Below are 27,032 nucleotides of genomic sequence, written 5' to 3'. Positions count from 1 at the left end.
CAAACGGTGTCGGGTCACGAGTTAATGACGGTTTTTAGATTTCTGTTGGGATTTATCAAATTTTTAATTAATGAGCTTTTCATTAGATTCGAATCCGATTATATACATGTAATCGGGTTTACCGATTCTACGGCATGTCTAAATCGGATATAACATACTAAATAAAACTCAGGCCAGAAATATAATTATTATATAACAAAATATGTAGATCAAAATTCAAAAAAGATACTTAACAATACAAGTCAATATTTTTTTATCCAAAAATCAAATCCGTACTTTCAAAACGTGAGTCAAAATCTAGTATACCTATTAAAATCAATGATTTAGTACCAAATACCCAAAAATATATGTATTACCAAAACAGAAATATCTGAAAATATTCGAAAAGCACGAAAAAAATATTAGCAAATTTTTTTCGTAGTTCCCAAGTCTTCCTTTAACTACCCAAACTAGAACTGAACCCAAATAGGTCTGTTACTATATGGTTCTTAAATTTCTATATTCGAACTATCTGATATCCAAAATACCTGAACCGACCTGAATATCCAAACGCATTATAAACATTAAGAAAATGCTGTTTTTATGTGTTTAGAATAGACAGGGACATCCAGATTCTCGGGTTTGGTTTGGTTTGGTTAGATCCTTTCAATTTTAAATCTTAGACATTTGGACCAAATTGGATATTTAGAAAAATTCGGGTATCCTAAATTTCCCGGATATCCGGATTCAGGTCTAATACTCAACCATCATAATGTGAATATATAACTCAAAACCCGAGAGTCAGGGTAAAAGTCACCAAACAATGTAGATGGGAAAACCCACAAGTATCATTATGATAACTTTGACAATAAAAACAGTTAATATATATCCGATAATCATAATAGCATAAAAATTAGGAGGAAGGGTCGAAGCAACTAGGTAGGTAATTTCTCAACAGTTTCCCAATTTCCTAATCCTGGCTAACTTTTACATAGTTAAAAAGGTAAAAAAAACTTTTTCTCTCTGTATATATATATATACACACACACACACACAACGTACTCCTTCCTTGTTATTTTTATTTGTGCACCAAAAATTAACAAAAATGTCTAGTGAAAGCCTTCTCGCTTGTGCTGCTGAGAAACCAAAGCCTTGTCGAGAAAGCCTAGTCTCAAAGGGAATGCCGACTCGTAAACTCGAAATCACGGCCATATCGGCGGAGGGACTCCTCGAGGGTAGAAAGCCGGTGAAGAAGAACGCGTTCGTAGCCTTCGAGATCGCTGGGAATCACTGCAGCGGGGCGATAAGAACGAGGATCGACGAGGTCGGCGGGGATTATCCGGCGTGGGAAGATAAGCTAGAGATGGAGTTTTCGTTACCGGAGGAGAAGAAGGATAAAGAGAGTTTCTTGTACGTCGGTGTTTATTGCCAGCTGGTCTCAGGGAAGGATAAGCACGTGGGAACGGCACGTGTGCCGATAAAGGATTTTACGGGAGGATATGCGCCGGAGGGTTTCTTGCATTGTTTGAGTTACAGGTTGTGGGACGAGTACGGGAAAAGGAACGGTATTGTCAATTTCTCGGCGAGGATCGTGAAGGCCGGTCTGCATTCGTTTTGGTTAAGGTAGTTTTTCAAGGGTTTAGGATAATCAATCTACTATTGGTTTGTTTTGGTTTCATCTGGTTTGTAATGTTCGATCGGTCTACTGAAACAAATTTGATTGGTCTCAAAACTGTACATAGATTTCTCCTAGTGAAATCGAGACTATTTGGAATTGGTTTGCAGTCCCTCTATAACCAAACGTTCTTGAACAACATTTGTGTCTTCTCTCAGCTAATGATACTTACCTAATTGTTGTTGTGTAATTGCAAATCAAAAAAAAAAAGAAGAGGAAGATGATTATCATACCAAAATTTTCATGTTAGAGGAAAAAAGCTGAAGTAATATGCACTCTTGCGATCAAAGAAAGAGGTGTTTAGTTACCTTTGTATAATTTGACATAGGTCTCTTAAATCACCATAGTACTCAACCAACATATATGTTGGCAGCTCAAGATCATAATGTGAAGGCAGTTAGGGAGTGATTCTGAAAGCAGGGTGAATGGTTCTTCTTGTGTTGAGATAATCGAGTTTGTGAATCCCCTCTACACACTCTCCCACTCTCTTTACAAGGAGAGGTATATTAGCAGCGTTGTTCCTCGACACTGTTTCCTTGAGCTGAACCAGTCTCTGCCCACAGTCTTTCTCTTCAGTTCCCAACAACACAAGAGGTATTGTCTCTGCTTCTTCTGCATCATTAAAAGACATGAGGATTGGTTTATGTATGTAGCATATAAAAGATAACAGAATAGGAAGGCAGTGGGATCAGTGCATGCTCTTGTGTTAGAGTGTTGTTTCACCATAATACGGCGCCGTTTTGACTGTTTTGCTTTTCTTTGTTAACGTTTAGCAAATGAGAAGAAACTGGGAATCAATTCAATAATTCATACAATATCCCCTTTTGTGAGTGCACTAACCTCTTCTTTTGCTTTCTATTCATTGTCTTAAATGGACATAACATTTATATTGTTGTATACACTATCCATTTTACAACAAGCTCACTTATTTTTGGACACAACTGCAAACTTTGTTTCGACTCAACCCAACAACTGCTTCACTCGAGTTTGGTCTCTTGGGTGGTCCTTGGAAGCAAACCAAGATCCGAAACAGCTTCACCTGCAAAGTCACATTAACCCAACGTTACAAAGCAACCTTCAGGACAACACTCAATTCCAGTATGAGAATAGCTATACCATGCATTCTTTTGACGAATCTCTCGAACTCTACAAAGTTCTGAGACTCCAGCAGAGTTGTGTTTAGCCTTAGGTAAGTGAAACACGATAGGTGGCGACCATCAGGGTCGTTAAGTGGCTTTGCGTTCTCAAGAATCTTGTTGTAGCCTTCTCTGTCGTAACAAGGAAGAGCATTCTCACTAGCCACAGGTATATTCGCATCCCAAGCAGCATTCAACACCTGCCAAACTAGACCTTCTGGGTCAGCCAGCGCCTCTGGAAAATCCTCGTGCTGGTCAAGTGTTCTTAACTCCACGCATGTGAAGTTGAGAGCAGCGTCATGTTTCTTCAGCATCGCTGCTATTGGACCGTACCCATCACGGTTTGAGGGGTTGTAGAATCCAGCAGTGAGCTCAGCAGCGTGACTAGCTGTCTTATACCACCAGTGTATACCTGAGAGCTAAATGCAAAACAGACGATTTTATTCAGACAAGCCGGGGAAAAAAAACATACTTTACTTGCTTTGTTTTTGTTTCACCTTGGCAGCGATGGAGTTTCCTTCGAAGGCCAAGTTAGCCATAGAAAGAACACGGTCACCATGGTCAATGAGAACTCTAGAGTACCAGTTAAGAAAGAATCTGCCGTAGTAGCTGTCATAGTCACCTCCATCGCGAAAGAAACCAGTCCCGTGTGGGGTTGAGTTATAAGACTCAGTGTTGTCAGGTCCTCTGCCCCAAAAGCTGTGCCCTCTTACCTCTGCTGCCTCCTTTAAGCTCTTCATCAAATACTTATCATAACACTGCTCACACCAGTAGAGAAGATATTAGTGATCTGACAGGATGTAGATTTTTTGAATTAAAAAAAAGAGAGGTTACCTGGAATTCACCAATACCAGGATACTTCCAGCCATGTTGAGCAGGGTATGAAGGATACCTGAGCTCCCCACATGGACCTAGTCCTACTTCAATCTCTGTTATTATTTTCTCCTCAAAGAACTCATCAAACTCCACTCTAAAGCTTCTCATGTAATCAAAGTAAACCTACACAATATTAACAATGGATTCCTCAATCATGACATAGTGGTGCTTGCATGTTAGGCGATAGAGTAGAAACCCCATACCTCGAGAGCAGTTCTTCCTCTTAAAACACGTTGCTTGTCAATCCCCCAAGTGAGACACTCAGAGTTACGCATGCCTGCCCTGTCAGTGAAGTATATGTCAGGATTGGTTTGACCAATCTCTCTTACCCACTCGGGGAGTTGAATATGCACATCATCTCCAACATTGCCTCCACATTCATGGAGCGACATAACAACCTGAAGAAGTCAAGAAGAAACAGTTTATCTACATATCATCTCACTAAAATACTTTATATGAGAAGATGAGATCACCTGAAGCTTAAGTCCAAGCTGGCGAATCATGTCAAAGAGTTTCTTGTAGCCGCTCCAGTTATAGACCTGAGGGGTATGAGACTCGACGATGCCCCACCAGCAGTCAACCATAACACCATCAACATTAACAGACTTGAGGGTTCTTAACTGATCCAAGAGCTCTTCCGGTTCAACCACTTCCGAGTTCATATCAATCAGTCCCAACTACATCATCATATCATTCATTCAACACTTGACTCAACCAAACCGATCTCTAGAAAGCAAAATTAAAAAAAAAACTTACTGGGAGCATAACATAGACGGGAACAGACGCCGTGCCGGCAAAATCACGCTCGTCAAAATGCACAAATGGTTCATCATCAGCCTAGAAATTGAAAATGTATGAAAAAATACATCAGAAACAACTTACGAGCAGTGAACTCTATAATGAGACACTTACGAGCTGATCTTCGATAGGAGGAGCTCGATCCTCAACACTCTCTCCTCTCTGTTTCGCCTTGGCCAAAACCAAAGGCCGAGCACCAGAAAGTGTAGAGGCGCCACGCCATTCTCCAACGCGCCATCTCCGAGCAGATACTCTCGCCGGAGCTCCGAGCTTCTTCACGCTCACTGGACATACAACAGTATGAATCGACGAACTAATCGCCATCACTACGAAAAAATCTTCTCACTTGTGTGTGTATCCTAAATTCAGATTTTATGAGAAGACATGGGGACAATCAAAACCCACGTGAAAGTGTCAATGCTTTTTCACGGATCCAAGAACCCATTCGATCAAATCAATTTTTTTGAAAATGAAAAACAAAACAGAACAAAAGAGTTTAGTCCGGATTCACTCAGATCCGTCCGTTTGAGAGTTTTTGTCTTTTAATCACACACACACACGTGGCGCTATGTCGGTCAAATTTCCTACGTCGGACAAGTCCCGCGCGGGTCAAGTTTATCAATGGGCTTTTAAGAATGAAACTTCTATTGAGCCCATTTATCTATTGGGTCTATTAAGTCTATCTCTCTCTCAGCTCACTGTTTTAAAAAGGCCCTAATACGCTCGTAAATATCTTTTGTTTTTTGAGTTTTTATTTACTATTATGGACAAATGTGTACTGTTTTAAATTGTTTGACTGTACTTGCACGAGTGTATATGATTTTTTTTTGTGTATATGCTTTTTCAAACTTATTTTCGAAGGAGAAGAATACGATTTATACAAACGATGTTAAAAAAAGTTATCTTATCTCTGAAGGATAGTGCATTGTCGTGGAAAAAAAATAGTGCAAAAACAAATACTGTGTCAGTTGTGTCGCCCGTCATCAATGCTCCCTATGTCGCTTGCATTTTAACTAATCAGTGACCCTTTAAAACTTTTGAATTTCACTGTTTTCACCGCGGCAGCAGCACTCCTTATTACTTTATTTTACCTTTTCTCCTTTTTGTCGCTTTCCTTGAATACAATTTGATGAAGGATTACAGTTTCAGAGTAATGATTTTTATCAGTCAAAAATAATATAGACACTCTCAGACCATGTTCTTAAAATCTATAAGCACATATTCAAATATTTCACACAAAAGAGAATATATGTGGTGTTGGAAAGAGATAATTTAATAGAACTAAACACAAAGTTTTGTCGTTATGTAAATAAATATGCATGCAACCACAAAGTGGTGCGTTACTGCTAATTAATGTGGGATTCGTGGACGGAGATGGCTCAATAATACCACTATTATTTTCACGAGTTTCTTGCCTTCATTTCAGCTTTTTCTTTCTCAACTAGTCTTTCATTGCCTTTATTTTTCTATTGCTACTTTTACTTTCTTCCAAAATAGTACCTTGAAGGTATAAATAAATAACACTAGATGTATAAAATAAAGGATTATTATTTGAGGTTTCATAAACTTGCACAGTTCTGTGTATTCGTTTCTCTTTTTTATAATTCGACGTCTTAGTACCTAGGAGTATCTAATTATGGAATTATTCGGATAAAATGCGCATTTATATATATCATAGAAATTGGAATCTTAATTACCAAATAGTATATTCCATTTTCTTGCAACTACGTGTAAGCACATTCTGTTTGTCATATAGTATTGGAGAACGAGTAATTAAAAAAGATGATTTACATTGATGAGAAACAAACAAAGAGGTTAATTAACGTATGTTCCATTTCCACATAACAAGATTATAAAACCCTTTAGTTCTCAAAAAGAAAAAGGATTATAAAACCCTTTGTTGTATTAACACAGTACATACATAAAAACCCCGAGATTGCGTATTAGTTACTTATTATACATTTAATAGTTTTAAGCGAAAATCCATACATTCCCGTCCCTGGACTAAAAATGAAATGACTAACAATAGCATAATACAAAGTAAATCATCATTTCAAACAAAAAAAAAATCTAGAAAATATATTGTGGTATTATGTTGGTTGCAATATATCATAGCAAAGAGATAAAATAGCTTTGTGTTGCTTGGTTTATACGAAAATACCTCTCTAGAATGTTCATTTTGGTCACTGGATATTTTTTTTGAACATAGTCACTGAATATTCTAAATATGCAAACTCCTCATGTTTAAAAGACTTGTGAAGATTCGTCTTCTGGCTATCTGCATAAAACTACGAAGAGGTGACGAGATTTATTTCTGGTGGGATCTTTTGCTCCAGTGATTTATTTTATAGGACCATCTGGTCCTGTTGACTTGGTACTGGCATTTATAAATGAGTGTTTCTCATTTAATTTGGATTGGTGCTTGCATTAACTCCAGCTTCTTATCCTCATTTCATCAATCCAGCTAGCTGATGGAAACGACACTCTCATCTGGTCAGTTGGTGAGAAGGTATACTCCCCCGGTTTAGTCCAAGAGCAGCCTGGTATTTTACACGTGTGTTAAAACCTCTAGCCTCTTGGCATTGTTTTGGTGTGGAACAGTATCTCGGCTCCTACATGGTTGTTCATACTGAATCACAATCCCATTTTTGATAGATTTAATTCTCGGGAAAATGATGTTGAGCCTACTTGTCTGCTATGTGGTCTCTTTCCCGATTCAAGAATCATCTATTTTTCAGTATTGTCACTCTTTTATCCTGCATCTTAGGAATCTATTATTCAGTGGCTATATGTGGACATAATCATCGCTCTAACGCTTCGTTCTTCAAATCTTACCGGCAAGCATTATGAGATATGAAATGAACAAAACAATTGCTACCATAATGGTCTCTCTTATTCTCACTTCATTGCCTTTCAAATTGTTTTGAGTGGTGCAAAATAAATCTAACGTCCTTAGGAATAGTGGACCCAAAATTGGTGAAGATGTGGTAAGTTCTTACCCAAAATTTAATATATTTACACTGATCTGCTTCAAAACTGACAAATCATTATTTTATAACATTTATACTGTTATTTAACTGAATTTAATTTATAGATGTTTTATTGTATTCATAATATTCGTAATAAGAAAAGCATATCATAGTAGTAATAACCAAGTTTTTCTTTTTGAGAATAACAAGTTTTTTAACGAATAACTAGCACTGATAAAGAAGAAGAAAAAATCACTATATATTTACTGAATATTTCATTTTGCATTTTCTCAGCATCACTTTATTTAGAGAATATTACCTTGGTTTCACCAAATAGAATCTACCAACACGATTACCATATGTATTGTATAAAGATGAGTCGCTCCAAAACCAAGATCATGACCTAAGTCAACCTTTCTCTCTCTCTCTATTCAGATTTCAGACACATTACTCAACTTTAAAGACGGTACTCTCTTGAGTCTCTTTCCTTCACGACCAAGCTGATAAAGAGAAAGCAATAAAGAGAAAGAAGAAAGAAGGAGATAAAGCTTCAGTATCTAACCTTTTTTGTGGGTAAAATGTTAAATTCTTCAATATCAAACTTCTTCAATAACTTTGGCCTTTTGGTTGTCTCCTTTTATTAACCTATATTTGCCTAGGTTCTGGAGTTATAAACTCAGTTCTCATAGACATTTACAATACGTCTTTGACAATGGCTGGTGGTGTGGAAGCAGCAAGTGGAAGAAGTAAAAGTAAAAATAACTTACTAAGAAAGCAACTTGCTGTAGCTCTAAGAAGTGTTCAATGGAGCTACGCAATCTTCTGGTCCTCTTCACTTACTCAACCTGGGTAAGTATAATCTAACAAAATAAAATATGTTGGTCTTGATATTTTCACAATAACATATACGAAAAATAGATATTCATCTCATCTTTGCATAGCCCTTTTCTTGTTATAGATAATGTGTTAAAAGGTGTATATATATATTTTTATATTTGAGTACTATATTATATATTTAGGGTTTTGGAGTGGGAAGAAGGGTGTTACAACGGGGATATAAAGAAGAGGAAGAAGAGTTACGAAGCTGCTCAGTATAAATATGCGTTGCAGAGAAGCAACCAACTTAGGAAACTTTATCTGTGTATGCTGGAAGGAGATAGTAATACTACTATTAGTACTACTCATGATGTTGATGATTATGGTGATGATGAGGAACATAATTGTAACAGTGCAACAAGTATGATGTTGTCACCAGATGATCTCTCGGATGAAGAGTGGTACTATATAGTCTCCATGTCCTATGTCTTCTCTCCTTCTCAATGGTTTGTTCTCTCTCATCTACTATTAAATATTAAATTAATATATATAAATAGCTCTTTTTAGAACTATTCATATAGGAAAAGTACTAATTTGGGAATGAAAGTGAATTGAACTACGTCCCTTCATTGTCGTCTTAAGAGGACCATGGATCTCAAAAGATTCCACACTTATGGTCAAATCTCACCTATAGATTTCATGTACTTGTTTGGTCAAGGGGGTTGATTAATTACCTGAGCGGTCACGGGTTTCCATGTTCATTACAAGAGTGACTCTTACGTACTGTTTATGTACCCTTTTTTTTTTGACAAATACTGTTTATGTACTTGGGATTCCTTTTGTATTTCAATTTATTTGCATTTGAAGTAATAATACTCAATTACTACGTTTAATTTTTTTCTTTCTTTAGGATCCAAAACTAACATGATTTTATTTTTGGTTGTTAAGTTTGCCAGGAAGAGCTTTGGTGACGGGTGAGACCATATGGCTTTGCAACGCTCAGTACACAGATAACAAACTCTTCTCTCGCTCTTTGTTAGCAAGAGTAAGTCTTATTCCACAACCTTTTCATGAATATTGATCTCTTAAAGAATAGAGATATCTGACTATAGTTCTCTTTCCACCTGCTTTGTTCTTCATGACTGTTCATATGGCTTCTTCTTTTTAGAGCGCATCAATTCAGGTATGTTAATCGTCAACAAATAAAATTTTAGTGCTTAATTGTTAAATTAAGATTTGTACTTCAGTTAGAACTAATGTAGAATGTATGTCTTATGTCTTGATGGGACTTCTCCAGACTGTTGTATGTTTCCCTTACTTGGGCGGTGTGATTGAGCTGGGCGTCACAGAACTGGTAACTCTCTCTCTATCTTAATATCAAAGGATTTAACATTAGTTTCTTGCTTCACAAGGAACTCGTTTAAACTTGTTTTATTTACTTCATGAACAATAAAAGATTTCAGAAGACCATAGCCTGCTTCAACACATCAAGTCTTGCTTGTTGGAGACTTCAAAACCTGATTGCGCTTCATACACCTTCTCTGCTCGCCGAGACAGCGATGATGAGAAGTATCAAACTAAAATCAAGACCAGTGATGGAAACTCAAACTCAGTGCTCCAAGGGAACCATCAGATTCAGTCTGATGAAGACGTGCATTACAAAAGAACTGTCTCAACACTACTCAAATACGCTGCTGATAAGGATATTCCTCATCTCCAACCGGATCTTGTTTCTACTAATACTGAGTCAAGTTTCTTGCGTTGGAAGCAACGTGAGCAACCAAACTCAATTCTGTTTCAGGAACATAGCAATTTGCAGACCTTGTCACAGAACATGCTGAGGAAGATATTGCAAGACGTACCTTTGATGCACTCTTTAGACACAAAGAGAACTCTCCCAAGTAAGACGTTTGGTCTGAATCAAGATGATCCTTGGGATACAAGAAAAGAGAACGAAAAGTTCAGTGTCCTTAAAGCTATGGTTCCCACTGTCAACCAGGTAATAATAATAAACCTATACTATGTTATATTTGCTCTGTATTAGAAACCAAGACTCTGTTTGGAATAACTCTGCAGGTTGATAAAGAAGAAATACTGAACAACACAATCAAGTACTTGCAAGAACTAGAGGGAAGAGTAGAAGAGCTAGAATCTTGTATGGGCTCGGTTAACTTCGCAGAGAGACAAAGAAAGAGCGTTAACGACTCTGTGTTAATCGAGGAGACATCAGGGAACTATGATGAGAGCACGAAGATCGATGGAAACTCAGGAGAAACGGAACAAGTCACTATAGTGAGAGATGAGACACATTTGAGAGTTAAACTGAAAGAAACAGAAGTTGTGATGGAAGTAAGATGTTCTTACAGAGACTACATAGTTGCGGACATCATGGAAACTCTGAGCAAACTTCACATGGATGCTTTCTCTGTTAGATCTTACACACTTAATGGGTTTCTCACACTTAATCTCAAGGCAAAGGTAAATTCTTTAAGAAAATCTTCGTTATCTTGATGTCATTTCTGTTATCTTGACCTATATATATACGTAATATTTTTGATGTCATGCAGTTTCGTGGGGCTGCAGTTGCGTCGGTAGGGATGATTAAGAGAGAGCTGAGGAGAGTCATTGGTGAGATTATATGAAAATCCCTTTAGGGATCTTTTAATGATTTTGGTAAAAGTAATATTGTATTTCCTAAACTTTTGATGAAATGTTATATTGTTTTTTTTTTTGGACTTTGTTGAATTAGTTACATCGAGTTTTGCGAGTTTGTATTTATGTAATCTTTGCCAAGACTGGTTGCTTGGAATTTTAGACATTGTCATCTTCTCTCCTATATAGTGTTCTTGATTGGTTATATTTGTCGGACTAATCATCTTTCATAACAATGATTTGGATTCACCTTTACTCTGAAGATTCTCAGATTATTTGGTTGATCTTTTTAATTATGTAACGCTTCAGTTTCTTGCTGAGTCCTAAATAAACGGATTGAAATGTTACTAGCCAGAGAATGTAACTTAAAATGTTAATTTATTCAGGACTGTTTATTATTTCTTAACTAAATGCATTATTTGTGGTGCTACTTGGTAACTCATATAGAGCCTGTAAAGAAGTAGTAAATGTTATGGAGCAATATAAAAGTCACTGGTTTCACTTGCATTCTCCCCAGTTCCTTTAAGCCTTTAGAGTTTTTTTAGTTTCTTGGTTAAATTTGAAACTTAATTAATGGCACCTAAGAAGAGAGGAAAACTGGAAGTACTTCTCGTTGATGCTCATGGAATCACACACACAAATTTTATTGGTGACTTAAAAAGATAAAAACGTTTTTCATATGTTTGTATATCTAATCAGTTATCAAACTTAAGTAGCTCTCATTTCGAGTATTTGGTTGCAGGAAGTCCTGTGTATTATGTGTTGTTACAATGTGGGACAAAGGAATACCGAAGCAAAATGTCAAAAGGTTTTATGTTTTGTTAGTGAAATTTTTTTGTTGCCAAGCTTATTACAAAAGATATGTGTGTTGTGAAAGCAGGTGATAATGACAACACATTGTGGAACCAAAAGTTTGTGTTCGATTTCCCAATGTATCAATGGAAGAAGCTGACCCACATCAAGGTTAGAATCATGGACAAAGAGCTCTTCAAAGATGGTGGATTTGTCGGTGAAACCATGTAAGTTTTTGTTTTAGAAATGAGTGTAGTTAATTAGCATAGCAATATTAAGACATAATAATACCATCCATATGTGACTGATTTGGTACAGAATTCATCTTGGAGGGATAATAACCGAAGGACGTGACAGAGGATACATAGAAGTCAAACCAGCTCCATACAATGTTGTTCTTGACGATGACACATTTAAAGGCGAACTAAAACTTGGCTTCAGATTCACTGCAGCGGTAACTCAGTAATTACTCTAGACAATTGGAGTTCTTTTGAACATAAATAACATAGATCTTTTGTATTTTATTTTTGTAGGATAAATTGCGTATCAACAAGGCATGGGAAGTGAAGATAGAGGATAAAAACCGTGAAGAGCCAATGATTTCTCCAGTTCTGAATCTGATGAAGCTCCCTTTGTTAAGGTTTCTCATCTATTGTTTCCGGAAAACAACCAAATATCAACTAAAAGATAACTAAAATGATCAAAGGTTTAGCCTCAAAACTATTTACTTCAGCTGTCTTTTTTTCATTATTTTGATGGCTCACATAACGCTTAATTAGTAGTATTACATAACCCTATTCGGATTAGTTGTCAGTTACTAGGATGAGAAATTTGTTTGATTTCTGAGTTTGTGCAAACATTATAGGTTCACAGCTGCATGGACAAGAATGCAAGGTCTCATAGTTGCAGAATTTCTTTATTGTTTGGTCGTCTACAAAAAAATTTCCTATTAATAAAATATATTAAATTTTGATTATAAATGCATTATTTTTTGTGTTTAACTATTTTTCATATCTTTTAACCAATAAATATTCAATAAGCATAATTAATTTTTTTCAAAGTTTACAATTCATCATTATTATCTGATAAAAATACATTGAAAATATAAAAATATTTTTTTCTTGAAACAATTGTTTTCTAATATACATTTTTATGAAACTGAGTTAGTACTCCCTGTGTTTAAAACTGTTCCATTTTTAGAAGAAAAAAAATTCAATAAAATTTATATTTTACATTTTTAATGCACTTTTTATGAGGTAATAATGATGAATTGTAAATTTCAAAAAAAAATTAACTATGTTTATTGAATTTTTATTGGTTAAAAGTTATGAAAAATAGTTAAACATAAAAATAATGCATTTATAATCAAAATTTAAAATGATTTTTAATATTTGTGAAAATCTCCAAAACATATATTTTTGAAACAGATGGGATTTTTTTAAAAGAATTTAACATTTATTTCAGACAGAGAACATTGTTACAATAAATGTGACATTGTTGTCAATAGCTAGTAGAAAAAGCAGAGTTACTGTCCTAGATCTCTTGCTGCAAACCAGGTCGTCATTAGCCCTTGATACTTGCCACGCAAAAAAAAATATTTGGATTAGTTGTCAGTTACTAGCGAGATGACACATTTGTTTGATTTCTAAGTTTGTACAAACATTATAGGTTCACAGCTGCATGGGCAAGAATGCAAGGTCTCATCAATGCAGAACTTCTTTATTGTTCGGTCGTCTATAAAAGCAATTTTCTATTCGTAGCTAGGGATTTCAGTTTCTCAATCAACCATTTCACGGTATCGTGATGGGCAAGAATAAGAAACTATTGATGACTTTTATTTTTTTCACCTTCAATCTCTAATAGACTAATATAATAAATGGCATGCATTTATCTTTCAATGAAACATTTTTCTTAGTTTCAATTAATTTCTCAACCATAGCTAACAACCTAGCTTACATATTTTGGGGATTAATTAAATTATTAGATATTTCTATTTGCTATTTCTTTTCTACCTATTTTTGTTTTTAGTTACGTTGTTTTTTTTTTTTTAAACTGTTTTAGTTACGTTGTTTGATGTTACAAACAAAAAAGTTACGTTGTTTGATGAATAATTTTGCTACTGAATTTCCTTACTTTTATATAACAAAACAGAGATTTCTATTAATAATCTAAAGTTTTGTGTTACTTATATTATATAAGCATTCAGGCATTAGTTTTAGACTTTTAGTGTATAAACTGATTTTTCCTGAATATGTTAGATATGTTAAATAAATGATAACAAAAAAAACTATAGCAGGTAGATGTTGGAAGTAATTAATATAATAAAATGCCATTAGTATATTAAAATACTAACCCAGGAATAAAATATATGCATAAGATAGGTGGGCTCTGTTACAACGAGAAAATGGTACGCACGTCTCTGTCTTACGCACGAACCATGCAATATATATATATTGTCTCCTCCTTAACATTCGTACCAAAAAAAAGGTTATCATGTGCTAAATTATAAGAACATAATTCAAATTGATAAAACTAGTCACCTATTATGAGTTGCAGACTTGCAGTTGATCGTGTGGCCTACATGCAAACTCCAGCCATGTGGATAGTTGATCTAATTTTAATAAACGATAGACACATAAAGATAAAATGAAATTTTCAGTAGAGGCGTTGCAAGACCGACCAGAGATTAGTTCTTAATTAAAGAATGGTTACTATGGTCAAGATCAGGTGATATATATCATATATACGTTGAACCTTCACAAAAACATGAAAATCTTTTAATAAAATTAAATTTCAACAAATTGATCATGATCGACTTTTTTATTCTTAAATAACCCCGGGATTTTAAGTTGTAACAAAAAAAAAACAATGCTAAATTTACATTGGAGATCTCTAAATTCGTAAAGCGAGAAAATCATTTGATTTGTATAGTTTGATTTGACAATGAAATAAAAAAATAAAAGAAAGCATAGGTAAATGTGCAGTCATTAGTCAAAGGATCCAATAATCAAGATTTGCTTACTGTATGAAGATAATTAGTCCATATTTGAGCCAACAAGAAAGCCAGAGAGTATTATCGAAGCACATAGACAAATAGTTTAAGACACCTCCATATAAGGGTATTTCTCATAAGAACCACAACGCTTGTTGAAGCCACCAACTTCAACATTATCTGAACCGTTAAAGCAATCGTTCTTTTCATCGGACGTTCCATATTGCTCCCTTTTCCGGTAGGCTTCTTTACCTGAAACTTCCACAAGACAGAGGGTTTCTGATTCAACCGGAGTGAGTTGGATTATTTTTTCAACGTACGTTTAAATTTTGCTTTAAACGGTTCAAAACTTCAAATCGTAGCAGAAGCTTTTAAAGGTAAATCAATATAGAGACCGTTGCTTTCATTTTACTTTGAACGTTCTTTTATTTGAATTACATATTCAGCAAAACTCAAAGATAAAATTGCATGCGTTCTTTTTCTTATATCTGCTTTTTGCTTCTTTTCTTAAAATATATTACTGACTTTATAGTTCTTTGGTCCTAGAAATTTCACTATCCATAAACAAATTCCTGGTTTCAAATTTCATATTCTAGTGTCTCTTGATAAACGCATCAAAAGCTTAAATATAATTACATTTTTTTTTTGTGATACTTCTTCACAAGAAACAGATCAAGAGCACAAAGAGAGAGAGTTTTGTTTTTAGCTAGAAAAGAAGATGGAGAATGTATTGAATCCAGATGAAAACGGAGATAGAGTTTATCATCATCATCAATCATCCATTGACCCAAATGATAATTCAACATCAGAAACTCCGGTTTCTTTAACGATGAGCATGGATTCTTTTGTTTACCCTCGAACTTGTTCAGAGAGTACTTCGGGCTTCTCAGACCAAATAGATGAAACCAGCAGCTCCTGTAGTGAACCTTCTCCTTCTGATTGGCCTGTCCTCACTGAATCCAAGAGCTCTTAATGTCTCACTACTGGTTTAGAGCTTCAAACAAATGAAATTCTTGAAGCTCAAGAAATCTCAGAACCAGGTGCTGTGTTCCATCTCTCTTCTACTTTTCTTTATAAAATATTCTGAAACTAATGAAATGTGTTCTAGATTTTTTTATACAGAACTTGAGACAATGAAGGAAAGATTCGCAAAGCTTCTACTTGGAGAAGATATGTCAGGAAGTGGTAAAGGAGTTTGTACTGCTGTGACCATCTCAAATGCTATTACCAATCTTTATGGTAATTTAAGACTCAGTCAGTCAGAGTCACACAGCCTATATATATATATGTTCTTGTCTCAGAAAAATCTAAACTCTTCCTCCAATCTTCTTTTTTTTTTTTTAAATGTTTGCTTGCAGCTACAGTGTTTGGTCAGAATCTGAGATTAGAGCCGTTAGAAACAGAGAAGAGAGCATTGTGGAAGAGAGAAATGAATTGTCTTTTATCGGTATGCGATTACATAGTTGAGTTCATTCCTAGATGTCAGAGTCTAAGCAATGGAACTACTGTTGAGGTGATGGAGAGTAGACCAAGAGCAGATATCTATATCAACTTACCTGCTTTGAGAAAGCTAGATTCCATGCTTATGGTACCATCTAATTATCCTAAGATTAATTCATAAAAATTATGAATCAAAAGAACTAATTATGATCTTTGCGTTTAAAAAAAAAAAAAAAAAAAAACAGGAAGTGTTGGATGGTTTTCAGAACACAGAGTTTTGGTATGCAGAAGAAGGAAGTCTGTCAATGAAATCTGCACGTTCTGCCACTGGGTCCTTCAGGAAAGTTATAGTACAGAGGAAAGAAGAGAAGTGGTGGTTACCAGTTCCTCTTGTTCCTCCAGAAGGTTTGTCAGACAAAGCAAGAAAACAACTCAAAAACAAGAGGGAGAGTACTAATCAGATACACAAAGCTGCAATGGCTATCAACAGTAGCATCCTCAGTGAAATGGAGATTCCAGAGTCTTATATGGCTACTCTTCCTAAGGTTTTTATTTGTTTCACTCTTATTACTAGATTCTTATTCTGAGCCCTTTGTTTATTAAACCATTTGTGATGTTTTTTCTATGTCTACAGTGTGGTAAAAGCAGTGTTGGTGATTCAATCTACCGCTACATGAGTGGTTCTGGTCGGTTTTTCCCTGAGAAACTCTTAGATTGTCTGAACATAGCATCTGAGCACGAAGCTGTGCAGTTAGCAGATAGAGTAGAAGCTTCAATGTACACATGGAGACGCAAAGCTTGTCTAAGTAACTCTAAGAACTCATGGAACATGGTGAAAGATCTTATGTCAACTACGGAGAGAACAGACAAGAACTATGTAATGGCAGAGAGAGCAGAAACTCTTCTCTTCTGTTTGAAACAGCGTTACCCAGAGTTGTCTCAGACATCATTAGATATATGCAAGATTCAGTACAACAAGGTAAAACAAACTGAAGTCATTGAATTTGATTGTAATAAATACAAGAGTTATTTGATAGCTAAATGTTGTCTTTTCGTTTCTTTTTGGTTTGTCAGGATGTTGGGAAAGCAGTGTTGGAGAGCTATTCAAGAGTACTTGAAGGTTTAGCTTTTAACATAGTTGCTTGGATTGATGATGTTCTCTATGTAGACAAAACCATGAGCGGTAGTGAATAAGTTGTTTAACTTTTGACTGAGTTTTTTCTGTTTCTTCTTGTCCTTCTATTCTCATCTTCTGTAGATCAGATAGATCAATGTAAAATCTGTTTTATAAAAGTTTCCCCCTTCAAAAAAGAACATATATATATTAGATACCACAGGGAGGGGGAAAGAATAATTAGCTAAGTTTCCCACCATCAAACTCGTGTATGAAGAGAGAAAAGTGATTCAAGAAGGAAGCTGCTACATATAAAAAGTTCCAAGGGTAAAATATTATTTAGAAGATAGACAATGATAATAATTGAGACAACTAATTATCGAATGATGAATCCCTATTTATATACAACAGGGTTCCGAACCAACATTGGGTCCGGGTGGTGTAAGCAAAAAAAAAGGGTTAGTTAGTAGTAGTTAAAATACAAAAGAACTGAAGAAGAAGAAGAAGCCACACAGACAGACAAGACTCTCGTAGAGATTTCTCAATAAATGAAATGGACTTTGCCTGCTTCAGTCTTCTTATGATGAGCCAGCCCCTCAATAAATGAGATACAGTCTTTCAAAGGCACCGAAGATCCAAAAAGCTTCTTTGCTTGTCTCTCTCTCTCTCTCTCTCATGATCATCAAAAGAAACTATATACTCATTCTCAGCTGTCTTCATCCACTGAACCAATGTATGTGAGATCAGTACGTCTGACCCTCACTGCACCTTTTAGCCAGCATGTGGCTCGAACATTGCCCATGTCACTGTTGTTTAAAGGATTGCTGCTTGATGGACCTGAGCTCGTCCCGTCTTCCAAAAGCGTCCATGGGTCGACAACCACATCCGTGTTTTCCGCTTCTTGCTGCTGCTGAGACTGTGACAACATCGTCTGCTTCAACTTCCCTTGCCCTGCTGCTGTTACGGTTTTTGGTATGGCAGGGGAGTTTCTTTGATTGAGACCAGCAGCAGCAGATCCCGATGGTTGAACAAGTGTGAGTGCGGTTGGCGGAACAGAATGTGGCTGACACGAGAGAGAGCAACGCAGAGAAGGAAGGAGGGTTGGCATTGCTGCTTGAATCCGCCATCTAATGGTGTCTGGTAACTGCATACGCGAAAGCTCATTCTGCAAAAAAAAAAAAAAATCATTATTTTCAGTCAAGTGAACACAGACCGTGGAGGGTTTTATAAATTTTGTTTGACAAACCTGTAAGCTCTCCGCTGCATCACGATCAAACAAGGTAAAGTCTTTGGATGATTCATTAGAGGAAGAAGACCTTGGCTTTAGCCAATTTGGCTGGTGATTGCTTAACAGCCCATGGAGTACAAACAGTAAACGGTCAAATAAGACTTCATTAGAAAGATCTGCCATGGAAGATGGATCTGTTGTTGATTCTGTCTCCGACTTTGATAAGTCATTACGCGGAGATGAATCTTCATAAACTACCCTGCTTCCAAGCAGACGAACTATAGTAGACGCAAGTGTGTGTCTCGTGTTCCTAAACGACGGTTCCCTGCAAAAAAGAAGAAGATATAACTCAGCCTTTGATTAGGTAACATATGACTTTTCCAACAAAAAATCGGTTAAACTGAATGAGAAGCAAAATTATTACGTACCTGCAGATGACAGGCAATAATCTTAGCAGAAAATGCAACCGCAAAGACATAGAAGATCTCAAAGCAGCAGGGGAAGGTGGTGGTGGTGGCACGGTGTCAGTAGTATTTGTTGTTGCGGATCTTCTTGCTAAACTAGGGCTACCACCACGAAGGCCCTTCCGAGTACTTCCTTTACTTGATGAAACCTCAGTAGACCCAGATGAAGCAGTTCCCATGTGTTTAGTGATGCGGTTGGTAACAGAACTTACCTGCTGCTCAATATTGCTAAACTGCTTTACCAACTCATTCACAAAGGTACTTCTAGATTCATCAGAGCTTTGATCTATGCATGGTAGCACTAGCTTAACAAAAGCCCTCTCAGTTGTAACCCCAAAGCAGAGACGATTCTTCTCATCTAATAATAACTTTTTTGAACCCAACCCTTCTTCGATCACTTCTCCTTCTTCCATAGAAGTAACAGTTTCCAACTTCCTTTTCTTCCCTGCTGCTGCCTTGTTTCCCGTGATAGGATCAGAACTGGAGTTATTGCACCAACCCCAAGGTTTCCAAAACTGAGGTTTCGTGGGAAGTCCTTTGCTTTCACCTACTATAATCAGCTTTTGCCTGATTGTTTTTCGTCCAAAAAGAACATCTTGACCTGCTAGAAACCATTCAGCTTGCTTCAGCATTGAGTCCTCAACCGATCTACCGAAGAGATGAACCACTTCCGTGAAAAGTGGAACCGCATCAGGTCTCACTAACAACCTTGTGAGGAGGATTTGAATGAAATTTTTCTCATTCTCAGAGGCTTCAGACTTCTCATTAGAGGTAGGACAGGAAGATCGTATTGCATCTGTCAATGGCATGTCGTGATTTTCAAGTTTCTCAGTTAGTGCTTGTTCGTTTAGAAGCAGCCTGAGTTCAATCCACTGCCAGTGAAACTTTGCAGGTTGCAGGCAATCTAATACAGATACGAGCTTGTCCACAAGACTTGTTCCATTTCCCTGGTGTCGGTTTTTTGCTGCTTCACTAACTCCTCCTCCTCCTTCGTGGGAGTAACCACAGGATGGCACCTTACAATCAATTAATGAATTTAGGAAAAGACGTGCACGAAGAGGAGCAAAGGCCACGGCTTTCAGGTGCATATCCAAACCATTCAACTCAAGTACAGATGCAAACTCAGCGTCTGTGGAATCAGCAACTATCAGTTCATAAAGTCCCTGGGTGTCTCTCAAACACACATCTCGGAAAGGAAGGTGTTTAATCACATCGTGGAAGGCCATTGTTAAAGACTGATAAAGGCGGTGAGTGTCATCATGGAGGCCGGAGTTAGAGTTACCATTCGAAACAAAAGGCCTCCACAGAACAAAAGCAAGAATAGAATACGCTGGTGGGAAGACCAATTTCAGCGGAAGCATGCGCTGCATACGCGATACAGCCACCACGGAAGATTCTCCCACAAGCTCCAAAACAAGCCCTTCCGAAACAGTTTTGCAATTACCAACGAGAAGTCTGAACCAATGTACATAAACTTCAACAGGGTTTTCCATTTTAGAGGCTCCCACAGACCTAGCACTGCCATTAGAACTCGATTTTGTACGCCTTACAAACTGAACAAAATCTAAGTACTCCCTTAGTCTCAGCAAACCAACGATCCTCTCAAGAGTTATAACGCCATGTGTGATAGCACCAATAACAAGTGCAGATACAGCTGCAGTAACTTTTGTTGCTCTGCTCAGCGGTATTTTTCCACTACCATTAGGCATATCATTTGTGGTGATGTTCGCATTTGAATCAAAGGATTCAGGAGAGAGCTGGTGCTGACTACTTCGGGATCCCTTCCCAGGGGCGAAGGCTCCAGAAAGAGCAGTGGAACTTTCTGTTGCAAGCGCTATTTCAAAGACTCGGCTTTGTCGCTCTCCAAGAGCTTCCTTAAGAAGGCACAGACAGGTTATATGGATTTGCAGAACATATCGTGCGATATTAGATGAACCTACGCCAGATGGATGAACAGAGAGATCTGAATTCTTTGCCATGGAAATCCCTATACTGTTTATTATTGCAGAAACCGCAGAAGAAACCAAAGAGGGATCACCCTCTTGAGCTGCACCGCCAGTCTGTCTAATGCAGTCCATTAGCCCAACTACAATTTGTTGAGCCACCTGATACCCGTAATCATTCTTCTCAGCAGGTGAGGAGGCTTTCATGGTACCAGTACCCATGAGTTTTCTGAGATACTGAGTTGCCTCTTCAACTTTTCGTTGCACACCTTCTCTCATAGTCAAGCCCACTCTTGAAGGACGAGTGATTTTTTTACGTAAATACTCATCTGGATTATCTACTCCTGCTGGAACCCCAAGGGGGATTCCATACTCACCGTTTCCTGGTCGCGTATGATCAAGTTCAGAAAGAAGCCTCTTTTCACATGTTGCTTTGAAATTGCTATGCCATTCCACCACACTGGGAAGGCTTCCATATCTTTTCAATATATAGCGAGCATAAACTAAGGCTGCTGATCCAGAAATCTTTCCATTACTGGACATAAGTGATGCAGCACGTGCCATCAAAGCTGTCATGGTCTCAGGAACAAGATCTGCTGACAGTAGAATATTTTCATACCTGCAAAAAAATGAGCGCACACATGCACCAATAAAGTATTTAGAAATATATCGTCAAAATAAAGATGATTAGTGTCATTTTATAGAACGGCAAGTAAAACACACCTCCTAAGTGATGATACTAGAATAGCTTCCCCTACTTCACACGTGTTGTTTTCAACGTCCCTTGGCATAATTACAAGGTTTCTCCCACCTTGAATGGCAAAATTTGGACTACTGTTGCCCTTTGGCAATAACCAAAGAAGAAATTTAGCCACTAAAACCAAATCCAGAGAGAGATCCATGAGAAATAATATGGCAGATAGCTCGTCTGCCCCAAGCTTCCACCTCGTTATCCTACTCTCTTCAACTGGAGCAGCTTTGTTGAACTGCCCAACTTTCACACTGCTCTTTTCGGACTCTTCAATAAGTTGCCGAACCACAGTTGTAAGCCAAACCGCAATAGACCGCTTATCAACAAACTGTAGCTGCTTCAAAGAGTTTCCAACAGATACAATATCCACAGGGGTAGAAGTTCTAAACACATCAACCACCCAATGGTTTTCTCCTTCCACTCCATGGCCATGATGAGGACAGCTTACTTTACTATCACAAACATGACTAGTTGAAGTGCCCTGGCTACCTTCAATCCTAGTAGCTTGTAGTTGAGCCAGAGATTGTGTTTTACGCGCCATTTTCTGCCTACCCCTCGGTACTTGTTTAGTCAACTCTATCGGAGGATCAACCTTCAGAGAAGGCTCCACTGTTTTCAATCCCTTCTTGATCCACCAGTTATCTTCTTCATCTGATATAATTGATGAACTCCAAGAGCTCTTTTCATCATCCATTTTCGGTCTTTTTGCTTTTCTACAGTCTTCACACCCTGGTGTAGCTTCTAGTTGATCCACCTTGCTATACACAGATCCAATTGATCCCTTAACACTACTTTGAAATTCATCTGGTACTGGGTTTGTCACACCGCAAGACATACGGGGAAACTGCAGCAGGGCTGCTATGCGCTCCTTCAGTTCTCTAATATCTACACTGCTCTTGGTATGTTTTCGAAGTCCCTCACTATCGCCCATGGCATCAAACGTCCTTGGCAAATCAACCAAAGGAAATGAAGTGGATTTTTTCTTTGACTTCTGATCTGACAGAGCTAAAGTATTGACATGTTTACCTTTACCAACAAGCAACTCTCGCAGAAGAAGGCGCCGTTCATTTGAATATGTTCTCACAGCCTCAGAAAGCTTATATCCTCCTAAAAATTGTGCTTCCTCTAAGGTGGCATGTACAAAACAACCAGGTAGCTGTTTCAGTATGCGATGATGCCTCATTCTCCTTTCAAGATCAACAGCAGGTTGAATCACATCAATCATTCCACTAAGTATGAGTTGTCTCACGTATGCTACGGGATTAAAGATTCCAGAACGTATAAGTTCAAAAACGAGTAACTGCAAGCGCTTTGCTCCACCCCTGTGTACCTCGTGCTGATCAATCCAACAGACTATGATATCATGTAATGGGCCCGGACTTTCAAATGCATCCATCGACCCGCTAGGTTTAGAAACACCAAGAAAATTGCTGCGATGGTTCTGTCCTCTGCGAGCTGCAAATTCCCCACCCAGACTTTTTTGCTTCAGAAGCTGAATAACTAAATGCACCGGAGAACAATCTCTTCTGCCAGAGAACTTGATATCTTTAGGCACACCATCCCGGAAATCTCTAAAATCACATGTCGCCCATTCAATAAGGAAAAAAACGGAGCAAACAAAGGATGCGCTAATAGCCCCTATCCATCTAAGAGATGTTCTTAAGCATGGACTGACTTCAGCAATCCAGGTCTCCTCGACGGCTCCGTTGCAGAGGTCTTTAAAGAGATAACCGTAAGCAGCTCTGATATCTCCGTCCGATAAAGCTTTATCCAATGCCTGAACAGCTTTAGCCCCGTTATGTTGAGGATAGCCAGCGCTAGCTATCTTTGCCAAATCATCTGCACTTCTCTGAACCGTTGAAATGGTATAATCAAAAGAAAGAAACTCAAAACGAGAATCAACTCCTCTCCCTTGAAACTGGGTAGAAATCTCTGCAGAATTACTTCTCAGCTTTTCCAGATTCTCATATGCTTTTGATGCATAGCTCGCGTCATTGGGTCCACATGCTGCTATGGAAGGAGGTAGTGGGAAGCAATCTGAAGCAACGAATGTGTCGGGTGCAGCCAGTACCAAGTAGCGAATCATTTCAGTTAAAGCAGAGAGAGTATAGGCTCGTCGGGAGTTATCAACAAGATCGGATCCACCAGGAGCAGGTTCTTGGATGAAACGGACAGCAATAGCCACAAGATTCTGCACATATGTCTGAGAGAGAACAATGCTCTCTAAAACACTGTATACAATGGGGAGTAACAACTGCAAAGTCTCAAAGACCTCCTTTTCCTGCAACAAAACAGAAGGGGAAATCAAGAAGCTGAAGACTAAAATATCATCATCTTGGATCAATAAAATTAATCTAGAAGCATACCTGTAAGAGTCTGAGAACCCAATCAACAATGAGATTAGGAAGAAGAAGCCCCTCCGCAAGGTGCCACTGTAGAAGACGCACCATATACCACCACTTAAAATGCAGAGATGTTTCCTCACCGTAAAGACTTGCTGATGCTGGACTTATCTTTTGAATTGATCCTGTATAAAGCATCTGTGGCGACCTATCTCTAGTTTGCTGAGAAGGATATGAATTATTCCGTGACAGAAGTTCATCCAAGAGGTATTGCAGGTAGTCAACAACATCTTTTGTCCATTGCTCACACCGAGTAATTTGTGTTTTGTCAGGTGTCCCTGAAAGAATAGACCCGGAACTAGGTCGGACCTGCAAGTTGAAAACAAAAATTGATATCCTCCAACGCCGAAGAGATTATAGTTATAGACAATCGAATTGTTCCCAACAACGTACCTGGTTAAGATAAGTCACTTTTATAAACCAAGTAGCTCTCGGTAACGGAACATTGTTCCTTATGAGGACTTCAAATAAGGTTTTTCTCTTATATCCAGGAATGTTATCAGCCAAAGAGCGCAATCGCTTGTGCTGCTGTGATAAACTCTGAGAAAAAAAATGAGAGCATGAATGAGTTTATACTTCAGCAAGATTAAAAAAACATGTGCTTTCAATTTATCAAAATTCCATAACAAGCAATAAGACTTGAATATTTAGTTTTCACAGAGCCATTAAAATTAGGTAAATAGGCGGCCATGTCTATCTACTGGAAGCTATACCAGATGAACAGCAACAAACATGAACCAAAAGAGTATTGTTAGATAAGCATAGCGATATGTCACCTCAATCCATTTTTTCTTCGTCTCCTCCCCACAGGATCTTAGTTCTGGAAATCCAGGCTTACATAGAAGCGAACCGGAGAGAGGCACCCCATAAACCTGACCAGCCTGCCATATAAATCGGGAGATTAAAAAGTATAGGCAATGTGATTGGGTCTGCAACCCTAATATTCTGCACGCTTAATTGAAAAGGAAAGGAGTCAGAATCTCTAGCTTACCTTGCGCTTCAGTGCACGAGACTCATTGATAGCTCTAAAACACTTTCTGACAGCCTGCGGGATAGGATTGAATATAGTTTCACAAGAACAAACAAATGAACTCCAATAGAGATTAAGGGAGAAAAAACACAGTCTATACTCTCTAACACCGTACCTCTTTGCACTTTAGGACAACAGGCTTGGAAAAAGTATGGAAATGAGTCAATATAATCTCATCGGCTTCCTAGAAGGACCAAAAGGAACAGAACCTCAATTAGAAATCATCACTCCAATGCACATTCTGCCTCAGTAAAGACATTATTCCTACTTTAAATTTCGAGCATCTACTGGAAATAGCGTAGACATGGGTCGAAGGTATATTGCAAACATGTCAATAATAATAGTTAATCATGATTTTCTACGTTTTTAAATAGCAAGAACAGGAGGCATAGTTAACTAATTCAGTGGATCGCACCTTAAGTCCATCAACAGTTTCCTTGTATCCAGACTGAGCATACTCTTTGGTTAGGTTCTCTTCGGGAGAAGTTGCTGTTGGAGGATGAAAATCAGGCGGTCCAAGTCTGCAGTTTTTTTTTAGAGAAATACAAATCATGTAAGAAAGTAAATGAAAGATGGAAAAGAGTCGCCAAGGGTTAAAAGGACTTGAGCCTTGTGGAGATAAAATAGTGAAATCACAAGAACTCAAACAGGGGATCAAATATAATGGGAAAATCCAAAATGTGAAAGAGAAAGTACCGGGAGTTGAGACCGTCCTTTTCACATTTCAACTTGTAGGGTGTCAACGGTGGTGGCCTCCTGCAGTAAAACAAAAAGAAGTTCTTCAAAGTGTATCAACATAATAAAGAGTAGTTTAAGGAAAAGACTAGGACATGCCTGGAGTTTAAGGAGTAGTTTCCAATGGAAGAGGAATCAGATCGACCTGATGAACCACCACCTGTAGCGCTATTGTTGACTGCACTAGTGCAGTTTGCAGGATGGTACCTTTGCATATCTCCAAACTATAGCCGGCCTATAAACTCTAAGAACAATCTGCACTCTAGCACCATTACATGGACTTGCACTTCTTCTTTTTTCTGGCAATATCTCTTAACAGCATAAACTAAACCCTGAAACATAAAAGTAAAGCCTAAATCAACATATATTCAATGAAACTCTAAGTAGATATAGGTGAATTCACTTAATAGGTAGCGCATTCACTTCAAAGTTGTAAGCTTTCTTTATAACATAGCAAGTGAGAGTTTAAAGATAGATTCAAAAGGTGATCTCGAGCCCACCAAACTACACCACCACCGCATACGAATTAAGCAAAAGGAGACATAAGCAGAGGAAAGCTACATCCTTTGGGAAGAATATGAGCTCGAAAACAAATCACCCCTAATCAAATATATATTTTTTAAGAACTTAGGGTTTCAAATCGAGAACTAACCAAGTTAGGGTTTTGAGAGCGAATTGGAACCTGATTGAGAGAAAACTCAGAAGAATCAAAGGAGAGACTGTAGACGACAACGACGAATTTTCTCCAGCTCGCTTCTGGGTTAAATAAAAGTTTGACTCTTTCCAATTTAACGAAGAAGACGAATTTGCTTCTGGTGTTTGCAGCTTTATGATTCCGTCAATTGGGATTCGAAATTGTGCTCGAGGAAAAAGAACAATCGAATAAACAAAACTCTTGGATGGATTGAATCCGATCTAACACACACTCTTGTCTTGTCTTCTGGTAAGGACGAACACAACACCCTTTTCTCCTGCCCCTCAAAGCTTCTTCCTTTCTTTATGCTCTAAGGGCTATTTTGTCAATTTGTTTTTTTTTATTTATGAGACTAGTTTGACACCCATGATAGTGGATGGATGGATGTAAAACTATTAATGCAACTTTTAATCTTTTGAATTTATAATCTTCCCACGGCTTATTTTATTTTCTTACATTGTAGGAGCAAAAAAATTCTTGAATTCAATTATGAAATTTTAATCAACTGTTTTCAAATTTTCAACACCCATTTTACTGTTTTCTTCT

General features: G+C 37.6%; 6 protein-coding genes across 9 annotated transcripts; 4 read left to right on the top strand and 2 right to left on the bottom strand.

The window, feature by feature from the left end:
- The first annotated feature begins 1,084 nt into the window (after positions 1–1,084).
- On the top strand, positions 1,085–1,606 carry LOC125577960 (BON1-associated protein 2-like). The gene has a single exon (XM_048740177.1). It carries the CDS (start codon positions 1,085–1,087, stop codon positions 1,604–1,606), a length of 522 nt encoding a protein of 173 aa, XP_048596134.1.
- Positions 1,607–2,516: 910 nt separating this feature from the next.
- Positions 2,517–4,975, bottom strand: LOC106365522 (beta-amylase 2, chloroplastic). Its single transcript, XM_048739152.1, has 8 exons — positions 4,579–4,975; positions 4,423–4,503; positions 4,140–4,343; positions 3,870–4,064; positions 3,625–3,789; positions 3,288–3,548; positions 2,771–3,209; positions 2,517–2,693 (listed from the first exon to the last, which is right to left on the bottom strand). The coding sequence occupies exons 1-8, from the start codon at positions 4,786–4,788 to the stop codon at positions 2,632–2,634; spliced, it is 1,617 nt and encodes a 538-aa protein (XP_048595109.1). The 5' UTR covers positions 4,789–4,975; the 3' UTR covers positions 2,517–2,631.
- Positions 4,976–7,569: 2,594 nt separating this feature from the next.
- LOC106434935 (transcription factor MYC1) lies at positions 7,570–11,741 on the top strand. 2 transcript variants are annotated; one of them, XM_048739151.1, is made up of 10 exons: positions 7,570–8,002; positions 8,093–8,282; positions 8,453–8,755; positions 9,198–9,294; positions 9,418–9,432; positions 9,547–9,603; positions 9,706–10,248; positions 10,326–10,727; positions 10,817–10,877; positions 11,644–11,741. In XM_048739151.1, the coding sequence occupies exons 2-10, from the start codon at positions 8,146–8,148 to the stop codon at positions 11,724–11,726; spliced, it is 1,698 nt and encodes a 565-aa protein (XP_048595108.1). In that variant the 5' UTR covers positions 7,570–8,002; positions 8,093–8,145; the 3' UTR covers positions 11,727–11,741. The 2 variants fall into 2 exon arrangements, with proteins under 2 accessions (XP_048595108.1, XP_013731240.2); XM_013875786.3 differs by having other exon boundaries at positions 7,572–8,006.
- A 21-nt stretch (positions 11,742–11,762) lies between these two features.
- Positions 11,763–13,497, top strand: LOC106434938 (16 kDa phloem protein 1). The gene is made up of 4 exons (XM_048740176.1): positions 11,763–11,920; positions 12,012–12,147; positions 12,227–12,333; positions 13,362–13,497. The coding sequence occupies exons 1-4, from the start codon at positions 11,763–11,765 to the stop codon at positions 13,495–13,497; spliced, it is 537 nt and encodes a 178-aa protein (XP_048596133.1).
- A 1,294-nt stretch (positions 13,498–14,791) lies between these two features.
- Positions 14,792–17,360, top strand: LOC106434945 (rop guanine nucleotide exchange factor 3). 2 transcript variants are annotated; one of them, XM_048739149.1, is made up of 6 exons: positions 14,792–15,062; positions 15,357–15,924; positions 16,044–16,273; positions 16,371–16,670; positions 16,760–17,104; positions 17,200–17,360. In XM_048739149.1, the coding sequence occupies exons 2-6, from the start codon at positions 15,690–15,692 to the stop codon at positions 17,317–17,319; spliced, it is 1,230 nt and encodes a 409-aa protein (XP_048595106.1). In that variant the 5' UTR covers positions 14,792–15,062; positions 15,357–15,689; the 3' UTR covers positions 17,320–17,360. The 2 variants fall into 2 exon arrangements, with proteins under 2 accessions (XP_048595106.1, XP_013731257.2); XM_013875803.3 differs by having other exon boundaries at positions 14,794–15,725; positions 15,808–15,924.
- A 196-nt stretch (positions 17,361–17,556) lies between these two features.
- LOC106434944 (mediator of RNA polymerase II transcription subunit 12) lies at positions 17,557–26,798 on the bottom strand. Of its 2 annotated transcripts, none has more exons than XM_013875799.3 (13): positions 26,445–26,798; positions 25,892–26,124; positions 25,754–25,813; positions 25,473–25,578; positions 25,173–25,241; positions 25,019–25,072; positions 24,804–24,908; positions 24,421–24,567; positions 23,992–24,336; positions 21,598–23,906; positions 18,896–21,493; positions 18,486–18,792; positions 17,557–18,404 (listed from the first exon to the last, which is right to left on the bottom strand). In XM_013875799.3, exons 2-13 carry the CDS (start codon positions 26,005–26,007, stop codon positions 17,946–17,948), a joined length of 6,675 nt encoding a protein of 2,224 aa, XP_013731253.2. In that variant the 5' UTR covers positions 26,008–26,124; positions 26,445–26,798; the 3' UTR covers positions 17,557–17,945. The 2 variants fall into 2 exon arrangements, with proteins under 2 accessions (XP_013731253.2, XP_013731252.2); XM_013875798.3 differs by having other exon boundaries at positions 26,475–26,798.
- Between the last annotated feature and the right edge of the window lie 234 nt (positions 26,799–27,032).

This window comes from Brassica napus, chromosome A9 (genome assembly GCF_020379485.1).
Source record: "Brassica napus cultivar Da-Ae chromosome A9, Da-Ae, whole genome shotgun sequence".
Lineage (NCBI taxonomy): Eukaryota > Viridiplantae > Streptophyta > Magnoliopsida > Brassicales > Brassicaceae > Brassica > Brassica napus.
This window is presented reverse-complemented; position numbering and strand designations above follow the sequence as displayed.